Source organism: Lissotriton vulgaris, chromosome 2_1, assembly GCF_964263255.1.
Source record: "Lissotriton vulgaris chromosome 2_1, aLisVul1.2, whole genome shotgun sequence".
In the NCBI taxonomy this organism is placed as follows: Eukaryota; Metazoa; Chordata; class Amphibia; order Caudata; family Salamandridae; genus Lissotriton; species Lissotriton vulgaris.
In genome coordinates, this window is record NC_141687.1 from 613,966,474 (window position 1) to 613,993,149 (window position 26,676).

Below are 26,676 nucleotides of genomic sequence, written 5' to 3' on the forward strand. Positions count from 1 at the left end.
TGACAAGTTTCTTGAAAGATGCAGTGGAAGGATTGGATCTGATCTCGGTAGGCAGGGCGTTCCAGATTCTTGGAGCAAAACCGGTGAAAGCATGATTGTAAGATCTTTTCTTTTTGAATTTGGGTGGTTTCAAAAGTAGGGTGGACGTACTTCTTAGGGATCCGGCCCGAGCCTGAAAGTTCAAGCTTATTTGCCAGGTAGACCTGGGTGTTGTAGTCTATGGCTTTATGCGTCAAGCAGGCAATCTTAAAGCGTATCCTAGCTTCAATAGATAGCCAATTTAATGGCAAAAGGTCGGGGGAGAGATGACTAGGGATTGAACCGCCAGCCTGATGTCTTTGGGGCGGGGGAGGAAAGGCTTGATTTTCTTAAGGGTGTTAAGTTAAAAATTGACCCCTAATAAGCTGCACTGATGTGCGCTTGCATATTTAGGTGTTTGTCCAAGGTGATGCCTAAAGATTTAGCGCAGTCTACCACATGAGGGGTGCATTTAAGAGCAGTGAGTTGTCTAAGCCAGTCCATGGTAGGTGCAGAGTGATCGGGGGGGGGGGGGGGCAATAAGAAGGAATTCAGTTTTGAGAGTATTTAACAGAAGATGGTTCTAGGCTAACCATTGTTGCAATGGTTCTAGGCTAACCATTGTTGCATGTGTGCAAGTGCAGCATTTAGCGTTTTTGTCCCCTTAAGAGGAGATCTTCAAGTACAGTTGTGTGTCATCCGCGTACATGTGGTACTGAATGTTAGCGTGGTTCAGAATGACGGTAAGTGGTTCCATAAAAAGTTTGAAGAGAGTGGGCGGATCCTTGAGGCACTCTGGTCATGACAGGGGTACTGGTTGCAAGGGAATGGTAAACTTTGATCCTTTGTTTGCGGTTATGTAGGAAAGGCGCAAACCATGTCTCCATTATCTCAAGATTTGCCAAAACTCATTTAAACAGATCATCCACTCTTCTCTGAAAACATCAGACATCAACCAGTATTTCAACTCTACTGCCTTTCATGCACTCTGTAAAGAGCTTTGCTTGTAGACCAATGAGTGAGGTCACCAGTAGGTAGATGGGATTTACAAGGCACAGAGTGCTGAAAAGATATGCTTTAATCGATATGCTCTTGCAGCTACAACCCTGAAAGTGTAGAGTTTACTGGAAATTAAATCACAATTAAATATAGTACATCCAAATTATCAAAACCTGATTAGTGTGAAATGGTATTGTTTATTAATTTGTAATTTATGATATTCAGTTGAAACATATCACTTATTCGAACACATAATAAATTGCCTATCTGTTAAGAATTGTAGTAAAAGATTAGATGGAGCATTAATTCAGGTGACCCCTTGTAAGATCCTGCCCTAGGTCAATTGAGCATTATAGTAACCAGGTTTGGGCAATTAATCTATTATCTAGTGCCTCATTGAACTGTGTTGTAAGCTTTTCATTGATTATATTTTGTGTTTTGTGCATGTTTGTATTTATTAAGATGTCTCCAGTCCCCAGAAGTTATCAATGACCCTATGTTGTGCACAAATAAACAACACAATAATTGTAATCTGGATATGGTGACACTCCTGTATATAGTCCTTCCTGATATTTCTCTGTTTGTAAACAGTAGTTGAATGCGTTGTGTTGCTTTCATTACCATTACTCACATAAATTGTCCATCGGTCCAATCACAAATCTAGCTTCTTGGAATAACTCATCAGTTCTTGGTTTTCTTTGATTGACAGCTTTTTAAGAGAAGAAACGTAGAGCTATTCAACGAAGACTCTGCAATGTATGATGGCCCCATCATGGACTCCTTCGTCACATCTACCACAACTGGGGTAAGGTGTTTCTTCTGTGTGATATCTTCCCCCAATGCAGTGTTGCCAACAGATTGTTTCTACATATATTGAACTAAAGCAAAGGGGAAGTGTGTATATTTAGTTGGTTTTTGAAAGTCCCTGTGAAATTTCAATGCTCAACTCAGCCACACTACACTATTTTAAGACTCGTATCCGGTCCTATTTCACATTGATAGAGAGAGCACCCTTCAGAACTTCGCATAATTCTGTTACTTGTCCCATCATCCCATGTGCCACCTGTAGCCATGCAAATATTTTGGACTTTTCCTTGTGTTTTCCCTCAGATGTTCCTACTCCATATATACATAGATCCTCTGTGGGTTCAGCCATTATCCAGTATTATGGTGTCTTTCATAGATTCACATGCCTGAATCATTCCCCGTCGTCGGAATGGGAGTCCCCGGTACATAAATAAAGTAATGTCCTATAGACATATAGAGAAATTGTCCCATAGGCCTTAAATTAGTAACATATCTGCGTCCTTTTGTAAAAAGGACCAAACTCTAGAAAAGAGCCAATCAGCTGTCACCTCCCTCTAGAACCCTCCTGGAAGGAGCCTCAGTCCCTCAGATTTTCTACCGCACGTTGTGCTAAGGGAGTCTCCTCTGAGCTCTGCTCAGGTTTGTTTCTTCACAAGTGGTTTCGAGTGTTCTGGATATTTTTCTCCTGTTCTTCAGTGACTGCTATTTAATATGGCTGACACACCAAACAAGCATTTACAAGGCAACGGTCTCGCCTTTGCCCAAGTTAGAGCTATTAGCTTTGTAAATGACACATTTTTTATTTGTGTTGGTTTTGAAAACAGATAAATGGCATTGTCATTTACAATGTCAATAGCTTAAGCTCTCGCAAGCAAACGCGAGACCTATTGCATTTGCACCCACCCACAGAGCCCCCCACACACAGACACAGAGAGCCCCCCACATACAGACACAGAGAGCCCCCCACACACAGACACAGAGAGCCCCCCACACACAGACACAGAGAGCCCCCCACATATAGACACAGAGCCACACACACACACACACAGAGCCCCCTCACACACACAGAGAGCCCCCCACACACAGAGAGCCCCCCACACACAGAGAGCCCCCCACACACAGAGAGCCCCCCACACACAGAGAGCCCCCCACACACAGAGAGCCCCCCACACACAGAGAGCCCCCCACACACAGAGAGCCCCCCACACACAGAGAGTCGCACCCACCCACACACACAGAGCCTCCCACACACACACAGAGCCCCCCACACACACATAGAGCCACACACACACATAGAGCCACACACACACACTCACAGAGCCACACACACACAGTGAGTCCCACACAGAGCCCCACACACACACACAGAGCCCCCCCCCACAGCCCCCCACACAGCCCCCCACACACACAACCCCCCCACATACACAGCCCCCCCACACACAACCCCCCACACACAGCCCCCACACACACAGCCCCCACACACACAGCCCCCCACACACAGCCCCCACACACACAGCCCCCACACACACAGCCCCCCGCACACAGAGCCCCCCGCACACAGAGCCCCCCCCACACAGAGCCCCCCCCACACAGAGCCCCCCCCCACACAGAGCCCCCCCACACACACAGAGCCCCCCCACACACACAGAGCCCCCCCCACACACAGAGCCCCCCCACACACACAGCCCCCCCACACACACACAGCCCCCCCACACACACACAGAGCCCCCCCACACACACAGCCCCCCCACACACACAGAGCCCCCCACACACAGAGCCCCCCACACACAGAGCCCCCCACACACAGAGCCCCCCACACACAGAGCCCCCCACACACACAGAGCCCCACAGAGAGATAGCCCCACACACACACTGAGCCCCCCACACAGACAGCCCCCCCACACACACACACACAGAGCCTCCCCCCACACACACAGCCTCCCCCCCACACACACAGCCTCCCCCCCACACACAGCCTCCCCCCACACACAGCCTCCCCCCCCACACACAGCCTCCCCCCCACACACAGCCTCCCCCCCACACACAGAGCCTCCCCCCCCACACACAGAGCCTCCCCCCCACACACAGGGCCTCCCCCCCACACACAGAGCCTCCCCCCCACACACAGAGCCAGCCCCCCCCACACACAGAGCCAGCCCCCCCACACACAGAGCCAGCCCCCCCCACACACAGAGCCAGCCCCCCCCACACACAGAGCCAGCCCCCCCACACACAGAGCCAGCCCCCCCCACACACACAGAGCCAGCCCCCCCCACACACACAGAGCCAGCCCCCCCACACACAGAGCCAGCCCCCCCACACACAGAGCCAGCCCCCCCACACACAGAGCCAGCCCCCCCACACACAGAGCCAGCCCCCCCACACACAGAGCCAGCCCCCCCCACACACACACAGCCAGCCCCCCCCACACACAGAGCCCCACACAGAGAGATAGCCCCCCCCCACACACACAGAGCCTCCCCCCACACAGAGCCTCCCCCCACACAGAGCCTCCCCCCACACAGAGCCTCCCCCCACACAGAGCCTCCCCCCACACAGAGCCTCCCCCCACACAGAGCCAGCCCCCCCACACACAGAGCCAGCCCCCCCACACACAGAGCCAGCCCCCCACACACAGAGCCAGCCCCCCACACACAGAGCCAGCCCCCCACACACAGAGCCAGCCCCCCACACACAGAGCCAGCCCCCCACACACAGAGCCAGCCCCCCACACACAGAGCCAGCCCCCCACACACAGAGCCAGCCTCCCACACACAGAGCCAGCCCCCCACACACAGAGCCAGCCCCCCCACACACAGAGCCAGCCCCCCCCACACACAGAGCCAGCCCCCCACACACACAGAGCCAGCCCCCCACACACACAGAGCCAGCCCCCCACACACACAGAGCCAGCCCCCCACACACACAGCCAGCCCACCCACACACAGAGCCAGCCCCCCCCACACACAGAGCCAGCCCCCCCCCACACACAGAGCCAGCCCCCCACACACAGAGCCAGCCCCCCACACACAGAGCCAGCCCCCCACACACAGAGCCAGCCCCCCACACACAGAGCCAGCCCCCCACACACAGAGCCAGCCCCCCACACACAGAGCCAGCCCCCCACACACAGAGCCAGCCCCCCCACACACAGAGCCAGCCCACCCACACAGAGCCAGCCCCCCACACACAGAGCCAGCCCCCCACACACAGAGCCAGCCCCCCACACACAGAGCCAGCCCCCCCACACAGAGCCAGCCCCCCCACACAGAGCCAGCCCCCCACACAGAGCCAGCCCCCCACACAGAGCCAGCCCCCCCACACAGAGCCAGCCCCCCCACACAGAGCCAGCCCCCCCACACAGAGCCAGCCCCCCCACACACAGAGCCAGCCCCCCCACACACAGAGCCAGCCCCCCCCACACAGAGCCAGCCCCCCCCACACAGAGCCAGCCCCCCCCACACAGAGCCAGCCCCCCCACACAGAGCCAGCCCCCCCACACAGAACCAGCCCCCCCACACAGAGCCAGCCCCCCCAAAGTAGTAGTTTCCCTCAGATGTTCCTACTCCATATATACATAGATCCTCTGTGGGTTCAGCCATTATCCAGTATTATGGTGTCTTTCATAGATTCACATGCCTGAATCATTCCCCGTCGTCGGAATGGGAGTCCCCGGTACATAAATAAAGTAATGTCCTATAGACATATAGAGAAATTGTCCCATAGGCCTTAAATTAGTAACATATCTGCGTCCTTTTGTAAAAAGGACCAAACTCTAGAAAAGAGCCAATCAGCTGTCACCTCCCTCTAGAACCCTCCTGGAAGGAGCCTCAGTCCCTCAGATTTTCTACCGCACGTTGTGCTAAGGGAGTCTCCTCTGAGCTCTGCTCAGGTTTGTTTCTTCACAAGTGGTTTCGAGTGTTCTGGATATTTTTCTCCTGTTCTTCAGTGACTGCTATTTAATATGGCTGACACACCAAACAAGCATTTACAAGGCAACGGTCTCGCCTTTGCCAAAGTTAGAGCTATTAGCTTTGTAAATGACACATTTTTTATTTATGTGTTGGTTTTGAAAACAGATAAATGGCATTGTCATTTACAATGTCAATAGCTTAAGCTCTCGCAAGCAAACGCGAGACCTATTGCATTTGCACCCACCCACAGAGCCCCCCACACACAGACACAGAGAGCCCCCCACACACAGACACAGAGAGCCCCCCCCACACACAGACACAGAGCCACACACACACACACAGAGCCCCCTCACACACAGAGAGCCCCCTCACACACAGAGAGCCCCCCACACACAGAGAGCCCCCCACACACAGAGCCCCCCACACACAGAGCACCCCCACACACAGTGAGTCCCACACAGAGCCTCCCACACACACACAGAGCCTCCCACACACACATAGAGCCACACACACACATAGAGCCACACACACACACTCACAGAGCCACACACACACAGTGAGTCCCACACACAGAGCCCCACACACACACACAGAGCCCCCCCCACAGCCCCCCACACAGCCCCCACACACACAACCCCCCCACATACACAGCCCCCCCACACACAGCCCCCCCACACACAGCCCCCCCACACACACAGCCCCCACACACACAGCCCCCACACACACAGCCCCCACACACACAGCCCCCACACACACAGCCCCCACACACACAGCCCCCACACACACAGCCCCCGCACACACACAGCCCCCGCACACACAGAGCCCCCCCCCACACACAGAGCCCCCCCCCACACACAGAGCCCCCCCCACACACACAGAGCCCCCCCACACACACACAGAGCCCCCCACACACAGAGCCCCCCACACACAGAGCCCCCCACACACACAGAGCCCCACAGAGAGATAGCCCCACACACACACACTGAGCCTCCCCCCCACACACAGCCTCCCCCCCACACACAGCCTCCCCCCCACACACAGAGCCTCCCCCCCACACACAGAGCCAGCCCCCCCCACACACAGAGCCAGCCCCCCCCACACACAGAGCCAGCCCCCCCCACACACAGAGCCAGCCCCCCCACACAGAGCCAGCCCCCCCACACAGAGCCAGCCCCCCCCACACAGAGCCAGCCCCCCCCCACACACAGAGCCAGCCCCCCCCACACACAGAGCCAGCCCCCCCACACACAGAGCCAGCCCCCCCCCACACACAGAGCCAGCCCCCCCCACACACAGAGCCAGCCCCCCCCACACACAGAGCCAGCCCCCCCCACACACAGAGCCAGCCCCCCCACACACAGAGCCAGCCCCCCCACACACAGAGCCAGCCCCCCCACACACAGAGCCAGCCCCCCCACACACAGAGCCAGCCCCCCCACACACAGAGCCAGCCCCCCCACACACAGAGCCCCACACAGAGAGATAGCCCCCCACACACACACAGAGCCTCCCCCCACACAGAGCCTCCCCCCCCACACACAGAGCCTCCCCCCCCACACACAGAGCCAGCCCCCCACACACAGAGCCAGCCTCCCACACACAGAGCCAGCCCCCCACACACAGAGCCAGCCCCCCACACACAGAGCCAGCCCCCCACACACAGAGCCAGCCCCCCCACACACAGAGCCAGCCCCCCCCACACACAGAGCCAGCCCCCCACACACACAGAGCCAGCCCCCCACACACACAGAGCCAGCCCCCCACACACACAGAGCCAGCCCCCCACACACACAGAGCCAGCCCCCCACACACACAGAGCCAGCCCCCCACACACACAGAGCCAGCCCCCCACACACAGAGCCAGCCCCCCCACACACAGAGCCAGCCCCCCCACACACAGAGCCAGCCCCCCCACACACAGAGCCAGCCCACCCACACACAGAGCCAGCCCCCCCACACACAGAGCCAGCCCCCCCACACACAGAGCCAGCGCCCCACACACAGAGCCAGCCCCCCACACACAGAGCCAGCCCCCCACACACAGAGCCAGCCCCCCACACACAGAGCCAGCCCCCCACACACAGAGCCAGCCCCCCACACACAGAGCCAGCCCCCCCACACAGAGCCAGCCCCCCACACAGAGCCAGCCCCCCCCACACAGAGCCAGCCCCCCCACACAGAGCCAGCCCCCCACACAGAGCCAGCCCCCCACACAGAGCCAGCCCCCCCACATAGAGCCAGCCCCCCCACATAGAGCCAGCCCCCCCACATAGAGCCAGCCCCCCCACACACAGAGCCAGCCCCCCCCCCACACAGAGCCAGCCCCCCCCCCCACACAGAGCCAGCCCCCCCCCACACAGAGCCAGCCCCCCCCACACAGAGCCAGCCCCCCCCACACAGAGCCAGCCCCCCCACACAGGGCCAGCCCCCCACACAGAGCCAGCCCCCCCACATAGAGCCAGCCCCCCCACACAGAGCCAGCCCCCCACACACAGAGCCAGCCCCCCACACACACAGAGCCAGCCCCCCACACACACAGAGCCAGCCCCCCACACACAGAGCCAGCCCCCCACACACAGAGCCAGCCCCCCCACACACAGAGCCAGCCCCCCCACACACAGAGCCAGCCCCCCCACACACAGAGCCAGCCCCCCCACACACAGAGCCAGCCCCCCCACACACAGAGCCAGCCCCCCCACACACAGAGCCAGCCCCCCCACACACAGAGCCAGCCCCCCACACACAGAGCCAGCCGCCCACACACAGAGCCAGCCCCCCACACACAGAGCCAGCCCCTCACACACAGAGCCAGCCCCTCACACAGAGCCAGCCCCCCCACACAGAGCCAGCCCCCCCACACAGAGCCAGCCCCCCCACACAGAGCCAGCCCCCCCACACAGAGCCAGCCCCCCACACAGAGCCAGCCCCCCACACAGAGCCAGCCCCCCCACACAGAGCCAGCCCCCCCACACAGAGCCAGCCCCCCCACACAGAGCCAGCCCCCCCACACAGAGCCAGCCCCCCACACACAGAGCCAGCCCCCCCACACACAGAGCCAGCCCCCCCACACACAGAGCCAGCCCCCCCCACACAGAGCCAGCCCCCCCCACACACAGCCAGCCCCCCCCACACACAGAGCCCCACACAGAGAGATAGCCCCCCACACACACACAGAGCCTCCCCCCACACAGACCCTCCCCCCCCACACACAGAGCCTCCCCCCCCACACAGAGCCTCCCCCCCCACACAGAGCCTCCCCCCCCACACACAGAGCCTCCCCCCCCCACACACAGAGCCTCCCCCCCCCACACACAGAGCCTCCCCCCCCCACACACAGAGCCAGCCCCCCACACACAGAGCCAGCCCCCCACACACAGAGCCAGCCCCCCACACACAGAGCCAGCCCCCCCACACACAGAGCCAGCCCCCCCCACACACAGAGCCAGCCCCCCACACACACAGAGCCAGCCCCCCACACACACAGAGCCAGCCCCCCACACACAGAGCCAGCCCACCCACACACAGAGCCAGCCCACCCACACACAGAGCCAGCCCACCCACACACAGAGCCAGCCCACCCACACACAGAGCCAGCCCCCCCACACACAGAGCCAGCCCCCCCACACACAGAGCCAGCCCCCCCACACACAGAGCCAGCCCCCCCACACACAGAGCCAGCGCCCCACACACAGAGCCAGCCCCCCACACACAGAGCCAGCCCCCCCACACAGAGCCAGCCCCCCCACACAGAGCCAGCCCCCCCACACAGAGCCAGCCCCCCCACACAGAGCCAGCCCCCCCACACAGAGCCAGCCCCCCCCACACAGAGCCAGCCCCCCACACAGAGCCAGCCCCCCCACATAGAGCCAGCCCCCCACACAGAGCCAGCCCCCCCACATAGAGCCAGCCCCCCCACATAGAGCCAGCCCCCCCACACACAGAGCCAGCCCCCACACACAGAGCCAGGCCCCCCACACAGAGCCAGCCCCCCCCACACAGAGCCAGCCCCCCCCACACAGAGCCAGCCCCCCCCACACAGAGCCAGCCCCCCCCCACACAGAGCCAGCCCCCCCCCACACAGAGCCAGCCCCCCCCCACACAGAGCCAGCCCCCCCCACAGAGCCAGCCCCCCCACACAGAGCCAGCCCCCCCACACAGAGCCAGCCCCCCCACACAGAGCCAGCCCCCCACACAGAGCCAGCCCCCCACACAGAGCCAGCCCCCCACACAGAGCCAGCCCCCCCACACAGAGCCAGCCCCCCCACACACAGAGCCAGCCCCCCCACACACAGAGCCAGCCCCCCCACACACAGAGCCAGCCCCCCCACACACAGAGCCAGCCCCCCCACACACAGAGCCAGCCCCCCCACACAGAGCCAGCCCCCCCACACAGAGCCAGCCCCCCCCACACAGAGCCAGCCCCCCCCCACACAGAGCCAGCCCCCCCACACACAGAGCCAGCCCCCCCACACAGAGCCAGCCCCCCCACACAGAGCCAGCCCCCCCCACACAGAGCCAGCCCCCCCACACAGAGCCAGCCCCCCCACACAGAGCCAGCCCCCCCACACAGAGCCAGCCCCCCCACACAGAGCCAGCCCCCCCACACAGAGCCAGCCCCCCACACACAGAGCCAGCCCCCCACACACAGAGCCAGCCCCCCACACACAGAGCCAGCCCCCCACACACAGAGCCAGCCCCAAAACACACACAGCCCCAAAACACACACAGCCCCCCCACACACACAGCCCCCCCCCACACACAGCCCCCCCACATACACAGCCCCCCACACACACAGCCCCCCCACACACACAGCCCCCCCACACACACAGCCCCCCACACACACAGCCCCCCACACACACAGCCCCCCCACACACACAGCCCCCCCACACACACAGCCCCCCCACACACACAGCCCCCCACACACACAGCGCCCCCCACACACACAGCGCCCCCCACACACACAGCGCCCCCCCACACACACAGCGCCCCCCCACACACACAGCGCCCCCCCACACACACAGAACCCCCCCACACACACAGCCCCCCACACACACAGCCCCCCACACACACAGCCCCCCCACACACACAGCCCCCCCACACACACAGCCCCCCCACACACACAGCCCCCCCACACACACAGCCCCCCCACACACACAGCCCCCCACACACACAGCCCCCCACACACACAGCCCCCCACACACACAGCCCCCCACACACACAGCCCCCCACACACAGAGCCCCCCACACACACAGAGCCCCCCACACACACAGAGCCCCCCACACACACAGAGAGCCCCCCACACACACAGAGCCCCCCACACACACAGAGCCCCCCACACACAGAGCCCCCCCACACACAGAGCCCCCCCACACACAGAGCCCCCCCACACACAGAGCCCCCCCACACACAGAGCCCCCCCACACACAGAGCCCCCCCACACAGAGCCCCCCCACACACAGAGCCCCCCCACACACAGAGCCCCCCCCACACACAGAGCCCCCCCCACACACAGAGCCCCCCCCACACACAGAGCCCCCCCCACACACAGCCCCCCCCACACACAGCCCCCCCCACACACAGCCCCCCCCACACACAGCCCCCCCACACCGAGCCCCCCCCACACACAGAGCCCCCCCCACACACAGAGCCCCCCCCACACAGAGCCCCCCCCACACAGAGCCAGCCCCCCCACACAGAGCCAGCCCCCCCACACAGAGCCAGCCCCCCCACACAGAGCCAGCCCCCCCACACACAGAGCCAGCCCCCCCACACACAGAGCCAGCCCCCCCACACACAGAGCCAGCCCCCCCACACACAGAGCCAGCCCCCCCACACACAGAGCCAGGCCCCCCACACAGAGCCAGCCCCCCCCACACAGAGCCAGCCCCCCCCCCACACAGAGCCAGCCGCCCCCCCACACAGAGCCAGCCGCCCCCCCACACAGAGCCAGCCCCCCCACACACAGAGCCAGCCCCCCCACACACAGAGCCAGCCCCCCCACACAGAGCCAGCCCCCCCACACAGAGCCAGCCCCCCCACACAGAGCCAGCCCCCCCACACAGAGCCAGCCCCCCCACACAGAGCCAGCCCCCCCACACAGAGCCAGCCCCCCCACACACAGAGCCCCCCCACACACAGAGCCCCCCCACACACAGAGCCCCCCCACACACAGAGCCCCCCCACACACAGAGCCCCCCCACACACAGAGCCCCCCCACACACAGAGCCCCCCCACACACACCGCCCCCAACACACACACACCGCCCCAACACACACACACCGCCCCAACACACACACACACCGCCCCAACACACACACACACCGCCCCCAACACACACACACACCGCCCCCAACACACACACACACCGCCCCCAACACACACACACACCGCCCCCAACACACACACACACCGCCCCCAACACACACACACACCGCCCCCAACACACACACACACCGCCCCCAACACACACACACCGCCCCCAACACACACACACACCGCCCCCAACACACACACACACCGCCCCCAACACACACACACACCGCCCCCAACACACACACACACCGCCCCCAACACACACACACACACACCGCCCCCAACACACACACACACACACCGCCCCCCCACACACACACACACACCGCCCCCAACACACACACACCGCCCCCAACACACACACACCGCCCCCAACACACACACACCGCCCCCAACACACACACACCGCCCCCAACACACACACACAGCCCCCCATACACACACACAGCCCCCCCACACACACAGCCCCCCCCCACACAACAGGAGGATGGGGGGGCAGAAAAGCGAGCAACAGGGGGTTGGGGGGGGGGGCACACACACAAAACAGAGACTTCATACGAGGAATCGCATGCGGAGACATACTTCTATCATTTATCAAAAGCCCAAGGTTTTATTTACAAATACCTTTGGATTTCAGGATCCATTGCTCTAAACATGTGACTAAGACTAAGGATGCGAAATCAAAATGTAAGATTAAAGCGAAAAGCGAAGACTCACAGATATGCGCTATTAAAAGTAGTTATAATGGTGCCCCACTGAAACTGGCAGAGCTGAAGACTGTTCTATGACCAGCTTCATTCAAAGTGCTAGACTCTAGCATCATACGTGTAGTTTCCGCAATCAATTATTAGTTTATAGGAATACAGTCCCTGCACCCCCAAAGCGGGGTGTGAGGGGGTAGAAAAGCGATCACGAGGCAACAGGGGGTGGGGGGCAGAAAAGCGAGCACAACGGACAGCTGGCCTCCCACACTGGATGCGCCAAGGAGATCATATTAAACATACCGCTAACAAACATGCCAGGACGGCACTAACCTGTCCGGTGTTCTGCCCTTATCTCACTTTCAAGTCTCGTCTCGTCTAGTAAGCGCTGTGTTACTACTTACTCCTTGACACAAACACGGTAACATAGGCGACTAGGCGAACTAAAGAACTAGAGAAAGGACTTAACAGCAACACCCCTTGAAGCAATGTTAAGCGTAGCGTCCATTTTTAATTGGGAACATGTAAACACTTTCCAATATATATTTAGGACGTCAGTCGTCTCCCTGAACAACAGAGCAAAAGTGAAGCATCGTTCATGCTACTGCAAGAGAAGCCATGGAGTTTTCGGCTTTTCAACAGATATCCGGTTTCCCAGGTTCGTGAGTTTGCAGCTTATCTATCAAGTTTATGATCTTGGAATCTGCGAGTTGTAGTCTGTGTGAGAAGTTGAGGAACTAAGGAAGGAGGAACTAAGGAAGGAGGGTTGGAGATGGACAGGGCGTTGAGAGGCAGTGACCTAGAGGGGAGTGAGTCGGGGGAGAGACTGACAGCGAGAAGAAGGGCTGAGAGAAGAGAGGGCAAGGGGGATAGAATTATAACAGAATGAGGCCCCAAAGTAATAATTATCACAGCATGCCGAGAGGCGCCCCACACTGCTGGAGCACTCAACTGTGCATTAATTATAGTTGAGGGCTCCAGCAGTCTGGGGGCCTGTTGACATGCTGTGATAAGTGGGGTCTCATGCTGTGATAATTGTTACTTGCGGCGCCTGACGTGCTGCGCATTAATTAACGCGCACAAGCTGTTCCACTGTGAAGCGCATTCACAGACCTGAATCGGCTTGTGCCCATAGTAGAATCGGCTCGTGCACAGGTCTGTCTCCCTTGGAGGCAATCACGGCGACTAAGTCTCGTTGGCGGCAGCGATTCGCGCTGCAACGCCAGCAAGACCTAAAAAGGGTCTTTTTAGATCCTGTAATTCTTATGGAAAGAAAAGGCTACATATTGATGACCAGCATAAAGACTGCCTGTATCCAGACCATTCTGCTAAGGACTGCAAGGTATGTCTTACCTTTTCTACTAAAACCCTCAAGGACCGTGAAGGACGCCTTTTAATTTGGCTCCAGAGGCTGAAAGACAGAGACCACCTTGATTCCTCTGAGGAAAGTGAAGGTTCCTCAGTATCTTCAAAATTGTCTCTGAAGAGACCAAGGGTGGCTTCTCCTAGCCCCGTGGTTCCCAAACTGTGCGCCGCGGCACCCCGGTGCGCCGTAATGAGGAGCCAGGGGCGCCGCGACCACAGTGGGGAAAAGTGAAAGCAGCCTCCGCCAAAATACGTCCCACCTGCAAAAACTGGGGACATGGTTGGCGCCATACGCTCCCAAGATCCAGTCAGAAGCAAGCTTTCTTCTTCCAGATTATCATCTTGCTGAGGGAAAGTAGTGTTTACTGCAATAAAGGTACATTTTGCCAGAAATGTGATGCTAAGCCTCTTAACTTTAATGCCAGAAATGGTCGGACTAAAAAGGTAAATATACTTAGTTTAAAATGCAGGAAGTCAATAGTCCATAGGTCGAACCTCCGGTTACCGCAGCCGCAGAGCAGGCCTCAGACTAACGCTCTATTTCCCCTCACAGGCTCCTGTTGGCTTTTCGCTTTCTTAGTTGAAACTGATATATTTTGCGACCACGTTAAGGGAGTCTGGTTACTGGGAGAAAACCGAGTGTTTCCGAGGATGAGAGGATGGGAACTGTAAGGCGTCAGAGTGAAATGTAGGCAGGGAGATATACTAACAGAGAGGACGAGAACACGAGCATGGGAGGGAAAGACAGAAAAACAAGAGCACAGTGGAGTGAGAAAGAGATTAGATCGATAGATTGGCGGCCATCAGATAGATACCTGGTGCTGAACAAATGCAAGGAAGGGAGGATGAATGGAAATATGGAAGGGTGAATGGATGGGTGCACAGTCGGTGTGAGAGAGGCATAAGAGAACACAAATTAGGCGGAGGGAGGTGATGGTAGGGTAAGAACAGAAATGGATAAGGAGAACCCAAGATCTACAAGTGGTAGTGAGTCAAAATGAAAAAGGAATAAGGAAAACAGAGAGGCATCATTACTGAAAGAACAAGGTGACATTTGGCAAAAGAAAGAAGTAGAGAAGTACGAGGGTGTGAGCAAGAGCCAGAGGATGAAACAGAGCAGTTGAAAATGAAGGCAGGGAAAGAGGGATACAGATAAGAGCGAGTAAGAGACATAAAAAGCAGAAGAATAAACAGATGAAGGGGAGAAAAGACAGAAGAGCAAGGCAGGAGCAGCAAAAGAAAGAGCAATGCAAAATGGAGAAAGGAGACAGAAGAAAAGAGAGGAAAGAGACATTGAGAGCCAAGAACTGGCAATTCCAATAGGCATAGCTTATGACTGAAATGCTTCTTCAGTCACTGATGAATTTAGACACTCAATAGGTCAACCTACACACACTGTCTCACTCATCTCTGCACTCGTATTCATCCACCCACTGACCCACTCATGTATTCATCCATGTACCCACCTGCAATAAACAGACACACAAACATAAGCACTTGGAACATCAACTAAAAGATTTAAAGTGTAAAAAAAACATGCCACCATATAAACCTGTAAGGTATTCAATTACTGTTCAAAAATTACATTAAACATAGCAGCATGGCTGTCTTCAGGCTCGGACTGAGAGTAAATCGGCACAGGAACCAAAATATATACGACCCCCTTTAGCGAATCTGATTGCTAAAAAGTGTGCCCATATTAGCAAATTATGGCAGTCTTGAAGGTGTAAAGACACACTATGTAGGTGTTTTGCACTATACACAAGTCTTCCACCCTAGATTGCCATTGGTGGAAAACTGGTACCTAAACTATTCAATGAAAGTAAGAAGTGACACCAAAAACCATGGGGTACAAATCTGCGATAATGCTTACACTGACAGTTTGACATAGCAATCAAGCTTTTGTTAGTCATTAGTCTGGCCTACGTGCTAATTATCTTATATTATCTGATACCTCCGGGTCTAGCCAGTGCTATATAAAACTTTTCAAATAAATAAAATGAATCAAAGTTGGAAAAACAAGCGCATCCATCTCACTAGGATTTTTAAGGTAAATTTCTGACTCTGTTGTTTTACCTGTTCATTGAAAAGATGTTATTAAACAGAAGTTTTTGAACTATTGTGTGGTTGAAAAAAGTGGAAACATATTTGCGTATTAATCTTGTATCGTTTCACACTTAACGAGTTTTTATTAAACTGTTATCTTATTTTGTTACAAATATGAATATTATACCTTCATTGCATCCCAATTAATTTAAGGAAGACAACAGGAAGTACTCCCAAGGTCGGGCTTACATCCTCCCCCACCCGCCCACCGGTAAAAAAAAATGGTGGGGAGCCACGGCCAACTGCCAATTAGGTCAAGGGAGCCACGGGTCAAAAAAGTTCGGGAACCCATGTCCTAGCCCTACGGCTTCTCCTCAAAAAAAGACTTCAAAGAAGTCTTCAGAGGTTCTGACTACGACAACTCCTGTGAAGGAAGTTCACACTTTCAAAAAGCCAGTTTCGACAGTCGACGACGATATCGTCATCGTCGAAGAAAACTGTGTCTTCAGCTTCATATGTGTCTATGTCGACGACGACTGTTTCTACATCGACAGCTTCGTCGTCATCCTAGTCGACGACTACATCCCCATTCCTCTTCAACACACATGTTGGGAACAAAGTAGCCAGGAATCCACACTACTCTGGGATTGTCTGACTCTCTACCTCTCTGCACTTTACTGTTGTTTGACATTTTAGTCCAGAACGAGCTCTAAGAATCATTAATTCATTTAATTAATTCCCAAAGTCATTAGATTGTCAGTGGATGCTTTTGACTCATCACTAATGAATGGTTGTTCTTTCACCCACTACAAAAATCTGCCCAAACTCTGAAGTGACAATATACCTAATTTGTCTCGCTGGCAACATGCATTGCACACATCAGTGTATTCTGTACATTGCTAAGTATGTTGCTGTTACCTTCTGCGCATTATATAGTATTGCTATGTACAGTGATTCTTCATGCTATGTACGGAGCTCCACTGTCCTTCTTGTGCTGACCCTCTGAATCTTATAGGAGAATACTTTGAAGGGACAAGAAGTACATGCATATATCCAGCTGTCCCGAAGCCCATGTGATCAGGGTATGCACTCCGTCGTTGATGGAAATTTGCCCTTTCGCCATGGTTACCATGGATTTTTTGTCTCTTTATTGAACCCCATTTTGTTGAACATAGAACTCTGCATACTTTACTCCTGCTAACCAGTAGTAAAACTCTTGTAGTCCCCTCTATTAGCATAATGAAATTTGTGTATACTTGATTAGCTTAAAAAAAGGCCCTAGTATATAGTACAGAGTGTACTCTGGGCCTGTAAGTTAAATTTTACTAGTGGGCTGCAGCACCCAATGTGCCTGTATTTACTCACCAACCTGTTTCCAGGCCTATCATTATAGCCTGGCTGTGCAGTTTTAAACTGCACGTTTGATTGGTCAAAATAACCCCTTTTGATAGGCCTTAACCTTCCTTTTAAACAGTAATAATTTATTTGTATTCCTATAGCCCATAAGGCAGGGTGCATGGTATTTAACATAAAAAATGTGCACACCCTGCTTTTTAACATATCCTTATATTGAAAAGGCCTTAAAAGCTATTTTCACTGCAGCTCGGTTGGCTGTTCCATAGGAGAGCAATACAATATTAATTTTAATAAATGTTATCTATGGCTAGGAATTGGCTAGAAATTAAATTTTTGGACTGCTCTAAATATTTATCACCAGTCCAATTTACTGGTGAATTCTGATTTGTAATAAATATCTTAGAAATGGAACTTTCAAGAAAATTACCTTTGCCCTTCCTGAAGTTCCTGGAAGCCAAATCAGCATTTTGCTCTTCACGTCTGGTAGCCAATAATTAGCTTTTGAATAGACATGAATGAGGTGTGAACATGCTCTCAGGAGCAAACAATAGGCTGATCTGAACGGGCAGAGATGACCCATCTGAACCTGACCAAATATGCAGGGTGAGGCTGTGAGGAGTCTTTTTGACATTGGTTTCAAATGCTCCTTAAATGCAACACCCTCCCTTGACCGACCTATGTTTTTTCGGTCTCGCCTAAGCCATCGCGTTAGCGATGTTTGGAGAGATATTTAGTGGGGCTTTCAAAAATGCTCCCAAAGTCTGCAGGTGGACCGGGTATAGTGCATGTGCGCCGGGCGCGCGCACCATTTGTCTGCCTGCAGCCTTTGGGAGGACTTTTGCGGCCGCTTTGATGTTCTCAGTGAGCCGCGTGGCCTCTGAGAACATCAAAGCAGCTGCGAAAGTGCTCACCATTTGCCACCCCCTCCCTTATCCCACTTCTTGCTTGTTTAACTCTGGGTACACCCGGTCTCCCATCATGTAGTTTCACAGTAAATGGATAACAAGTACTTGTTTTATGCCACGCCTCACTTCTCAATTCTGCAGTTCATAGACACCGCATTCTGATAGATACATCTGCCAGTGGATTCCTCACCTTGTGAATATCCCCCTGCGTAAGCAACATTCGGAAATTCTTTTGTAGCTCTTCACGCCGACGACGTCACAGACGCACAGCATCGCGTGCGGCTCCGCTGAGGTCACTGACTCCATAATAGGACTCAGTCGGCGTGATGACATCAGTTCCCTTTTTTCCGCGTCGTCGACGCTAATGGTTTTTCTAGGGATCCCCAGTAGCTCTATTGTTACTGTGTTACTGTTGAATATTTCCAGTGTTTTCTTGTTTCTCTTTCAAGATGTCGTAGAAGAAAACTAGTTTCAAGCCCTGTGGAGAGTGCGGGAAAATTATGTCTATTACGGATCCGCATGAAGATTGTGTGTAGTGTTTATCATCTGACCACGACGTCCAAGGCTGTCCCAGTTGCAAGATGAACCCGAAGGCATTGCGGGAGAGAGAGGCAAAGCTTCGTGTGGCGAAGTTAAAAGGCAAGAAGGAGAGAAAAGGTCGAAGTCTCGTTCCAGGCGTTGGAGGTCTTGTTCGAGGTAGAGGTTGGCTTCGAGGTAGTCTTCGGGACATGCTTCTCGATCCATGAGGAAGCATAAGAAGAGGAAGCATGGGTCTCGGCGTCATTCGGAGAAGGAGTCGGACCCAAAGTTGAAGTCTCCAAGTCGTCGACATCGGAGGGATTATGTCTCTTTCTTCACCTGCTGTACCGGAGCCGGAAGGTGAGCCATCGCCTGTTGGTTCACCAGAGCAGTCTCCGGCTCGAGAGTCGATTCATTCTCAACCTCGAGAGGAGGATGAGGCTCATTTGCCTGAGGTTTCAGTGACTCCGGTCCATCGTCCTGAAGATCCTGTTGACCCGAATCCGGTGTCCCCTCAGGAGCAGCCTGTGGGTTCGTACCCTCCTTTTCCAGGTCTGGGGCAAGACCCAAAGCATTACTTAAATGCTATGTACGGGGTCTTTTCAAGAGCCATGTACCCCTCTGGAGCACCGGTTGGTCCGATGGCTTTTAATCTGGGAGTCCCTCAGACGTATGCTCCGGCGCAGTTTGTGCCTTTTTATGCCGACACCGGCTTCGTCTTGGCATCTCTCGGCACGGCCGAGATCATCGACGCCGATTCCTTAATCACCGGCGCCGGTTACAATTCGACCTTGCTCACTGCAGTCTGGTCCTTCGGCGCCGAGCTCGACGCCGGCTCCATCGGAGTCTGTTGCGGATCCGCCGACGCCGGTCCCGAAGTTGAGGTCGAGACAGAAAGCTCAACGGCTTCTAGAGAAACAGAGATATAGAGAAGTGGAGATGTAAGAAGGTGAGCTGCAGGAATCAGAAGATTTCTTTGATGATCTGAGGGAGGCTAGTGGTTTAGAACGATCTCTGGATTGAGAGCTATCCTCTGTTCCAGATGCCCCATCAAAATATGTGGCTTCATATCATGTAGTCCTCAAAAAGGGAGCTGAACATTTGAATTTAAATTTGCCCACTGCGGAATTTAAATCATATATTTTAACGGACGTTCTCCACTCCCCATCTTCAGTGGTAAAGCCTAGGCTTCCTTTTAATGAGTCATTGACAGAACCAATCTTGGAGGTGTGGCGTTAGACTTTTACGGCTCCAGCAGTTTCGAGAGCTGTCGCGAGGAGATATAGGGTGGCTCCTGGAGACCCGGACTTCTTATCCTCCCATCCTTCACCCGAGAGCTTGGTGGTACAGGCAGCCTGCTCCAAGAAATCTGCAGGTGCCTTCCCTCAGGGGCCAAGTGACAAAGAGTCTAAAAAGCAAGACCAGTCGGCAAAGAAAGTTTTTTTCTTCAGCTAGCATGGCTCTCAAGTCAACGAACGCCACTTGCCTTTTAGGGCGTTACATCCATGCTCTGATGGACTCTGTGAAGCAATTGGTCCCTAAGATTCCTGTGGAGGACAGGCAGAACTTCAATGAGGTTCTTGTTGATACTCCATCTGCTGCTCGCCAAGTCATCCAGAGTGGTTTGGACACAGCTGACTCTGTGGCAAGAGTCATGGGGTCATCCATTGCCACCAGGAGGGCAGCTTGGCTGAAGACTTCTGAATTTTCTGCTGATGTCCAAGCTACCTTAGATCGGCCATTTGTTGGTTCTGGCCTTTTTTGGAAAAAGGCGGATGCTGCTTTCGAGAGATTCAAGGATAGCAGAGCAACGGCTAGATCTTTGGCCTCCAGTCCAGAGGTTCTGTGAGTAAGAGGTACAGAGGATTCGGAAGGTCTTCCTTTCGATCTTACAAGCAACCGCAACAGCAGCAGCAGCAACAGCAGAATCCGCTGTACAAGTCATACAGAGGCAGACAAAGGGCTCGTCCTGGAGGACGTCAAGCTTCCTCCTCCTCCTCTTCCCACCCCAGCCCTAGATCCACCATTCCAGATAATGTGGGTCCTGTGGGGGGTCGGCTTACCCATTTTCTGCAAGATTGGGAATCGGTCACATCGGACCTTTTGGGTTCTCAATCTCGTGGAGAATGGGTATGCTCTTCCCTTTCGGTAATTCCTTCCGAATTACCCTCCTTGCCAAGGGTTTTGCACAGAGGACCACCTGCTACTTCTGCAGGAGGAAGTCCTGGCGTTACTAAGCAAAGGTGCAATAGAGGTGGTTCCGGAGCAGAAAAGGGGTCAGGGATGCTACTCCCGGTTTTTCCTGATCCCCAAGAAGGATGGCAGACTTCGTCCGATCCTGGACCTCAGGGTCTTGAATCTTTTTCTGAAACCGGAGAAGTTCAAGATGCTCACCCTTGCGCAGGTTCTTTCAAGCGCTGCTGGAAGAGGACTGGATAGTGTTGATCGACTTGAAGGATGCATATTTCCACATCCCCATCCTGAAGTCGGACAGGAAGTATCTCCGTTTCACGGTGGGTTCGCAACATTACCAGTTTGCTGTCCTTCCGTTTGTTCTTACTGCTGCACCTCGAGTCTTCACCAAGTGATGGCTGTGGTGGCAGCACAATGTGAGCAGGTCAGGGATACCAGTTTTCCCTTATCTGGACGATTGGCTGATCAAAGCAGAATCTCCAGAGAAGGTGCTTTATCATCTGCAAGTCACAACTCAGTTGTTGTACAGATTGGGCTTTTCGATAAATGTACCCAAATCTCACCTGGTGCCCTCCCAGCGCAACCTGTTAATAGGTGCTGTACTGGATACTACTGTGTGTCTGCATTCCCTTCACTTCAAAGGATTCGCGACCTACAGGAAATGATTCCTTTATTTTACAATGGAGCGGTCGTTCCGGTCCTGAAGGTCCTTCGTCTGCTCGGCATGAGGGCACTCCAGTGGTGTCTCCGCAGGCAGTGGTATCAGCACAACGGAGATCTCAGGGAGGCTGAGGATCTCCAGGGAAGCTGCGGTGGATCTGTCTTGGTGGAGCGTGGAAGGCAATCTTTCTCAAGGAAAGCCCTTCCATCTGCCTCCATCAGTGGCCACAGTGATAACGGATGCATCCACTCTAGGGTGGGGTGCTCATCTGGGGGATCTGGAGATCAAGGGTCTTTGGTCTCCAGAGGAAATGTTTCTTCACATCAACCTTCTAGAGTTGCGGGCGATACGTTTTGCGCTCAAAGCATTCCTCCCTTCCCTTCGCGGTCGGTCGGTTCAAGTCCTAACGGACAACACGACCGTAATGTGGTATGTCAACAAGCGGGGAGGAGTGGGGTCGCAGTGTCTTTGCAGAGAGGCACTGCATCTCTGGTCCTGGTTCCGGACCACCAGATTTGTCTGATGGCAAATCATCTGGCCGGATTTCAGAACGTACGTGCAGACAGTCTCAGTCGTCAGTTCTCGGCCGACCACGAGTGGAGGCTTCATCCGGAGGTGGCTCGTCATCTTCTTTCGGACGTGGGGAACTCCTCGGGTGGACCTGTTTGCCACTCACGAGAATGTTCACTGCCCGTCATTCTGCAGTCTCCAGTATCCGATGTAGGGAGCTTTGGGGGACGCGTTTCAGTCTAGTTGGGACTCAAAACTCCTTTAGGCGTTTCCTCCCATACCCTTGATTCCACGGGTTCTGAGGAAAATTCGCCAAGACCGTGCCCAAGTTATATTGATCGCCCCGGATTGGCCAAGAGGGTGTGGTACTCAGACCTTTTCCACCTCTCCTCTCACCCACCGCTCCGTCTCCCTCACAGGGCAGATCTCCTCTCTGTTGGAGGGGCAGGTTCTACACCCCCACCTCCAGACCTTACACCTTCATGCCTGGAGATTGAACGGGGCAACCTGATTTATTTTTCTCTCCCTCACGATGTGGTGGATGTCATTTTGTCAGCCAGGCGTGACTCCACTAAGTCCATCTATTCTTATAGGTGGTCGAAGTTTGTTGTTTGGTGCAGGGAGGAGTCCATAGACCCTTTGAGGGCCCATTTATCTGATGTTCTCCAGTTTGCCCTTTCTCTGGCTCAGCAGGGGCTTGCTGTTGCCACGGTGAAGGTTTATCTGTCAGCGCTGTCAGCGTTTATTTGTTTGCCTGACCAGCCTTCTCTGTTTAAATCTCCTATAGTTTTGAGGTTTTTGAAGGGCCTCATTAATAAGTTCCCTCCTGTCCCTTTTATTGTGCCTCAGTGGGATTTGAATCTAGTTCTGACATTTTTAATGGGTGCTCCTTTCGAGCCTCTTCATAAATGTACCATGAGGCTCCTGACTTTCAAAACGGTTTTCCTCGTTGCGATAACCTCGGCAAGCAGGGTAAGTGAGCTTCAAGCTCTTAGTTCCAAGCCCCCTTTCCTGTCCATTCATGCTGATCGAATGGTTCTAAGGACCAGGGATGCTTTTCTGCCGAAGGTGGTGTCTTCTTTCCACCTTGGTCAATCCGTCACCCTTCCTTCCTTTTATCCTCCCCCTCACCCTTCCAAGGAGGAGGAGAGGTTGCACTGTCTGGACCCCAAGAGGGTGGTGTCTTTTTATTTGGACAGAACTAGAGACTGTCGCATGGATGACCAGCTCTTTATTGGCTTTGCTGGCTGCAAGAAGGGAAGAGCGGTCCATAAGAGGACTTTGTCGAGATGGATCGTCCTCTGCATTAAGATCTGCTACTCTTTGGCCGGTAAGGAACCACCAGAGGGCATAAGAGCTCATTCTACTAGGGCTAAGTCTTCGACCTCTGCATTGGCTAGAGGTGTGCCTGTAGAGGATATTTGTAGGGCCGCAACTTGGTCTTCCCTCCACACTTTCGCGAAGCACTACTGCTTGGATACCGAAGTGAGGAGGGACGGTCATTTTGCGCGCTCTGTTCTTCAGGATTTCCTGGTCTAGAAGAGTGGACACCCTCCTCCGGGAGTGGGGACTGCTGTGGGACTCTATTCACAAGGTGAGGAATCCACACGGCAGATGTATCTATCAGAAGAACAAGTTACTTACCTTCGGTAACGCTTTTTCTGGTAGATACAATATCTGCCTGTGGATTCCTCACTGACCCACCCGCCTCCCCGTTGTCCACTCTTCTTTGCCAGAGTATCTCTAATGGATTGTTTTACTGTAAAATGTTTTATTGCATTTACTTCACACTGTGTGTTACTTTTATTTCTATACTGTGTATATTGTGTACATTTCTACTGTCATCGGTCCGTCCGTGTGCCTCGAAGGCACGGAAAAAAGGGCGGAACTGATGTCATCACGCCGCGTGGGCCTATTATAGGCGTCGGTGACGTCAGCGGAGTCGCGAGCGGAGCCGTGTCTCTGAGACGTCCGTGACCACGTCGGCGCGAAGCTACAAAAAGAATTTCCGAATGTTGCTGACGCAAGGGGGATATTCACAAGGTGAGGAATCCACAGGCAGATATTGTATCTACCAGAAAAAGCGTTACCAAAGGTAAGTAACTTGTTCATTTATTCTATAATAGTCTCTAGTACATTCAAATATCTCCTACACAAACCTAAACACAATGCGCACAATACTTTAGCAAGGAAACACAGTAAATAGCACAAATACACAGTGGACCCGGGGAGGGGGGACACCAAACCATATACTAAGGACCCCAAAGAACCACCCAAGGGAAGTAGATAGGGACCCCACGGAGAGCGCGTGCAGTGTGGAAACACAACTGCGTGCTTGGTAGAACTCTATGTGAAAGTGGCGGTTGGATTTTTAAAGATTATGGACCCTTCCCAGTATACACTGAAGAAATCCCGTGGAAGTCAGAAGGTTGGAGAGCCATCCTACCTGTGGATACCCTAGTACCCACGTTACCTGCACCAGCGAAGCCAGGCGTATACGTGTTGAGCGTGTCGGAAACAAGTTGAGAACTTCAGGAAAGTGCAGCTGTTGCAGGAGAAAGTGTCTGGTGGAATCCAAAGGTGGATTCTAGATGAGAGGTACCTGCAAGCAGAGGGGTCTGAGCCTGTCACTCAGGAGAGACCAGGAGACTTGGAAGACGAATGCCCTCCGATGTCTGGTGTTGCAGGATAGATGACGATGACCTTGGCTCTGCCGCTGAGGACCACGCTACGCTGAGGAGGACCAGGAGCCGTGCACGAGCTGTCCCATGAAGGATGTCTAGTGGTGACGGGGTCAGTGTCCAGTGGATGCACCAACAAGCCTTGACAAAGGCATCCTACGCAGGAATCAAAGTAGGAGCAATGTCGGGACCAGCAAGGTCCAGGGAACTCACCAAAAGCAGGGGAGTCAGGGTAGGCCCAGAGCAATCCGGGGAGCCCATAAGAAATCAGTGTGACCTTCAAGTTGACCCACATGCCGGAGGCACTGGAGTCGCAAGAGGACCTGAAGCAGCTTACCAGAAGATGCAGGCCACGATGCACACGATGTGGTGTGGCTGAAGATTCTGGTCACTGGAGGTGCTTGAGATTAGGGCTCCTTGGAGCCTGAAGGACTTCTTTGAAGGAAGCCAACAAGCCTTTGTAACTACAAGTTGGACATACTGCACAGGGGTTCGGTTATTGCAACCCCCATGAGGAATACTGGCCTCAAACTTGGTGAGAGGGCAGGACAGGCCTCTGGAGCTGTGTAAACCACCACCTGTGTGCAGAACCTTACAGAGTCCGGAGGAGCTCCGGATTGGCAGACCGGTCGACTTAGTTGCGGTGCTGTGAATGCAGGGGAGTGACTCCTTCACTCCAAGGGAGATTCCTCAAGTGTCTTTAATGCTTCACAGGCCTTAAAAGGTTCCTGTATGATGCACGGATAATGCAGCAGACAGGAAGGGAGACTGAGTCAGGCCCAAACGAAGTCCAGCGAAGTCCAGAATGCCCAGACAGTAGAAGTAAAAGGGGTGTCTGATCTGAATCTTCTCCCACTACACATCTAGGGACCTACACCCCAGTCAGCCCTCAAGTACCCTAGGGAAAGAGTTGGGAAGATTAAAGGGACTCTCCCAGGGGATGGTCTGTATAGGGGGGAGGTTGCTCCCATGTCCATTTTCCAGTTTCGCGCCAGAGTGGGAGCCAATGTCTCCCAGAACTGGTTTGAACTGGACAATGCACGGGGACACCAATTGTGCTACTCATGCAGACTTTCTAGCGCTAAAAAAGTGCACCCAAATCCCGTCTGGGAGGTGGTCACACCTCCCTGTGACAGAATGCCTATTTTTCCACCTTCTTCTTCTTGAGCTGGGCTCAGCAGCAGGAGGGCAGAACTGTGTCTCCGTTCGGTAGTAACCATTTTGTGCTGTCCGGGTCTAGAGGGTTGGCGCCTGGGAGCACTGAGAGCCTAACAGAGGGCTCTTCCAGTGCTTGGAATCATACCTCCCACACCGTTTACAGGTGGGAGGATTTGTTGCAGCAGTTTGCGACATGGTCATCGCGTAATTATTGCGGTGCCCCTCTCTATAGTACATGGCTGCTTTACTGACAACCCGGGGGAATGGACTCCGTAGGCTGCAGGAGTGTCCTGCTCAGGCAGGGGCACCCTTTCACTTGAAACTAAGCACCCTGCCTTCAAGATGGCACAGGCCTGCGATAGGGTGACTTATAGGTTTCAAGTGCAGTGACCCTTAGATATAGGAAACATATATCTTAAGTCAGTGGAGCTAGCACCAACTGTCATAGGCTGCAATGGCAGTCCTGTAGTTCCATTTTGCCATGGTCTACAAGGGGTGAATAATGCATGCTTCAGCACATGGAGACCTCT

The 26,676-nt window shown here is 54.6% G+C and overlaps 1 protein-coding gene across 1 annotated transcript in view; it reads left to right on the plus strand.

The window, feature by feature from the left end:
• The window catches only part of KPNA6 (karyopherin subunit alpha 6), a 495,337-nt gene that overhangs the window by 120,210 nt on the left and 348,451 nt on the right, over positions 1-26,676 (plus strand). The window contains exon 3 of the mRNA XM_086955662.1: positions 1,727-1,822. Coding sequence (XP_086811788.1) covers positions 1,727-1,822 — 96 coding nt within the window. The remainder of the gene's footprint in view (positions 1-1,726; positions 1,823-26,676) is intronic.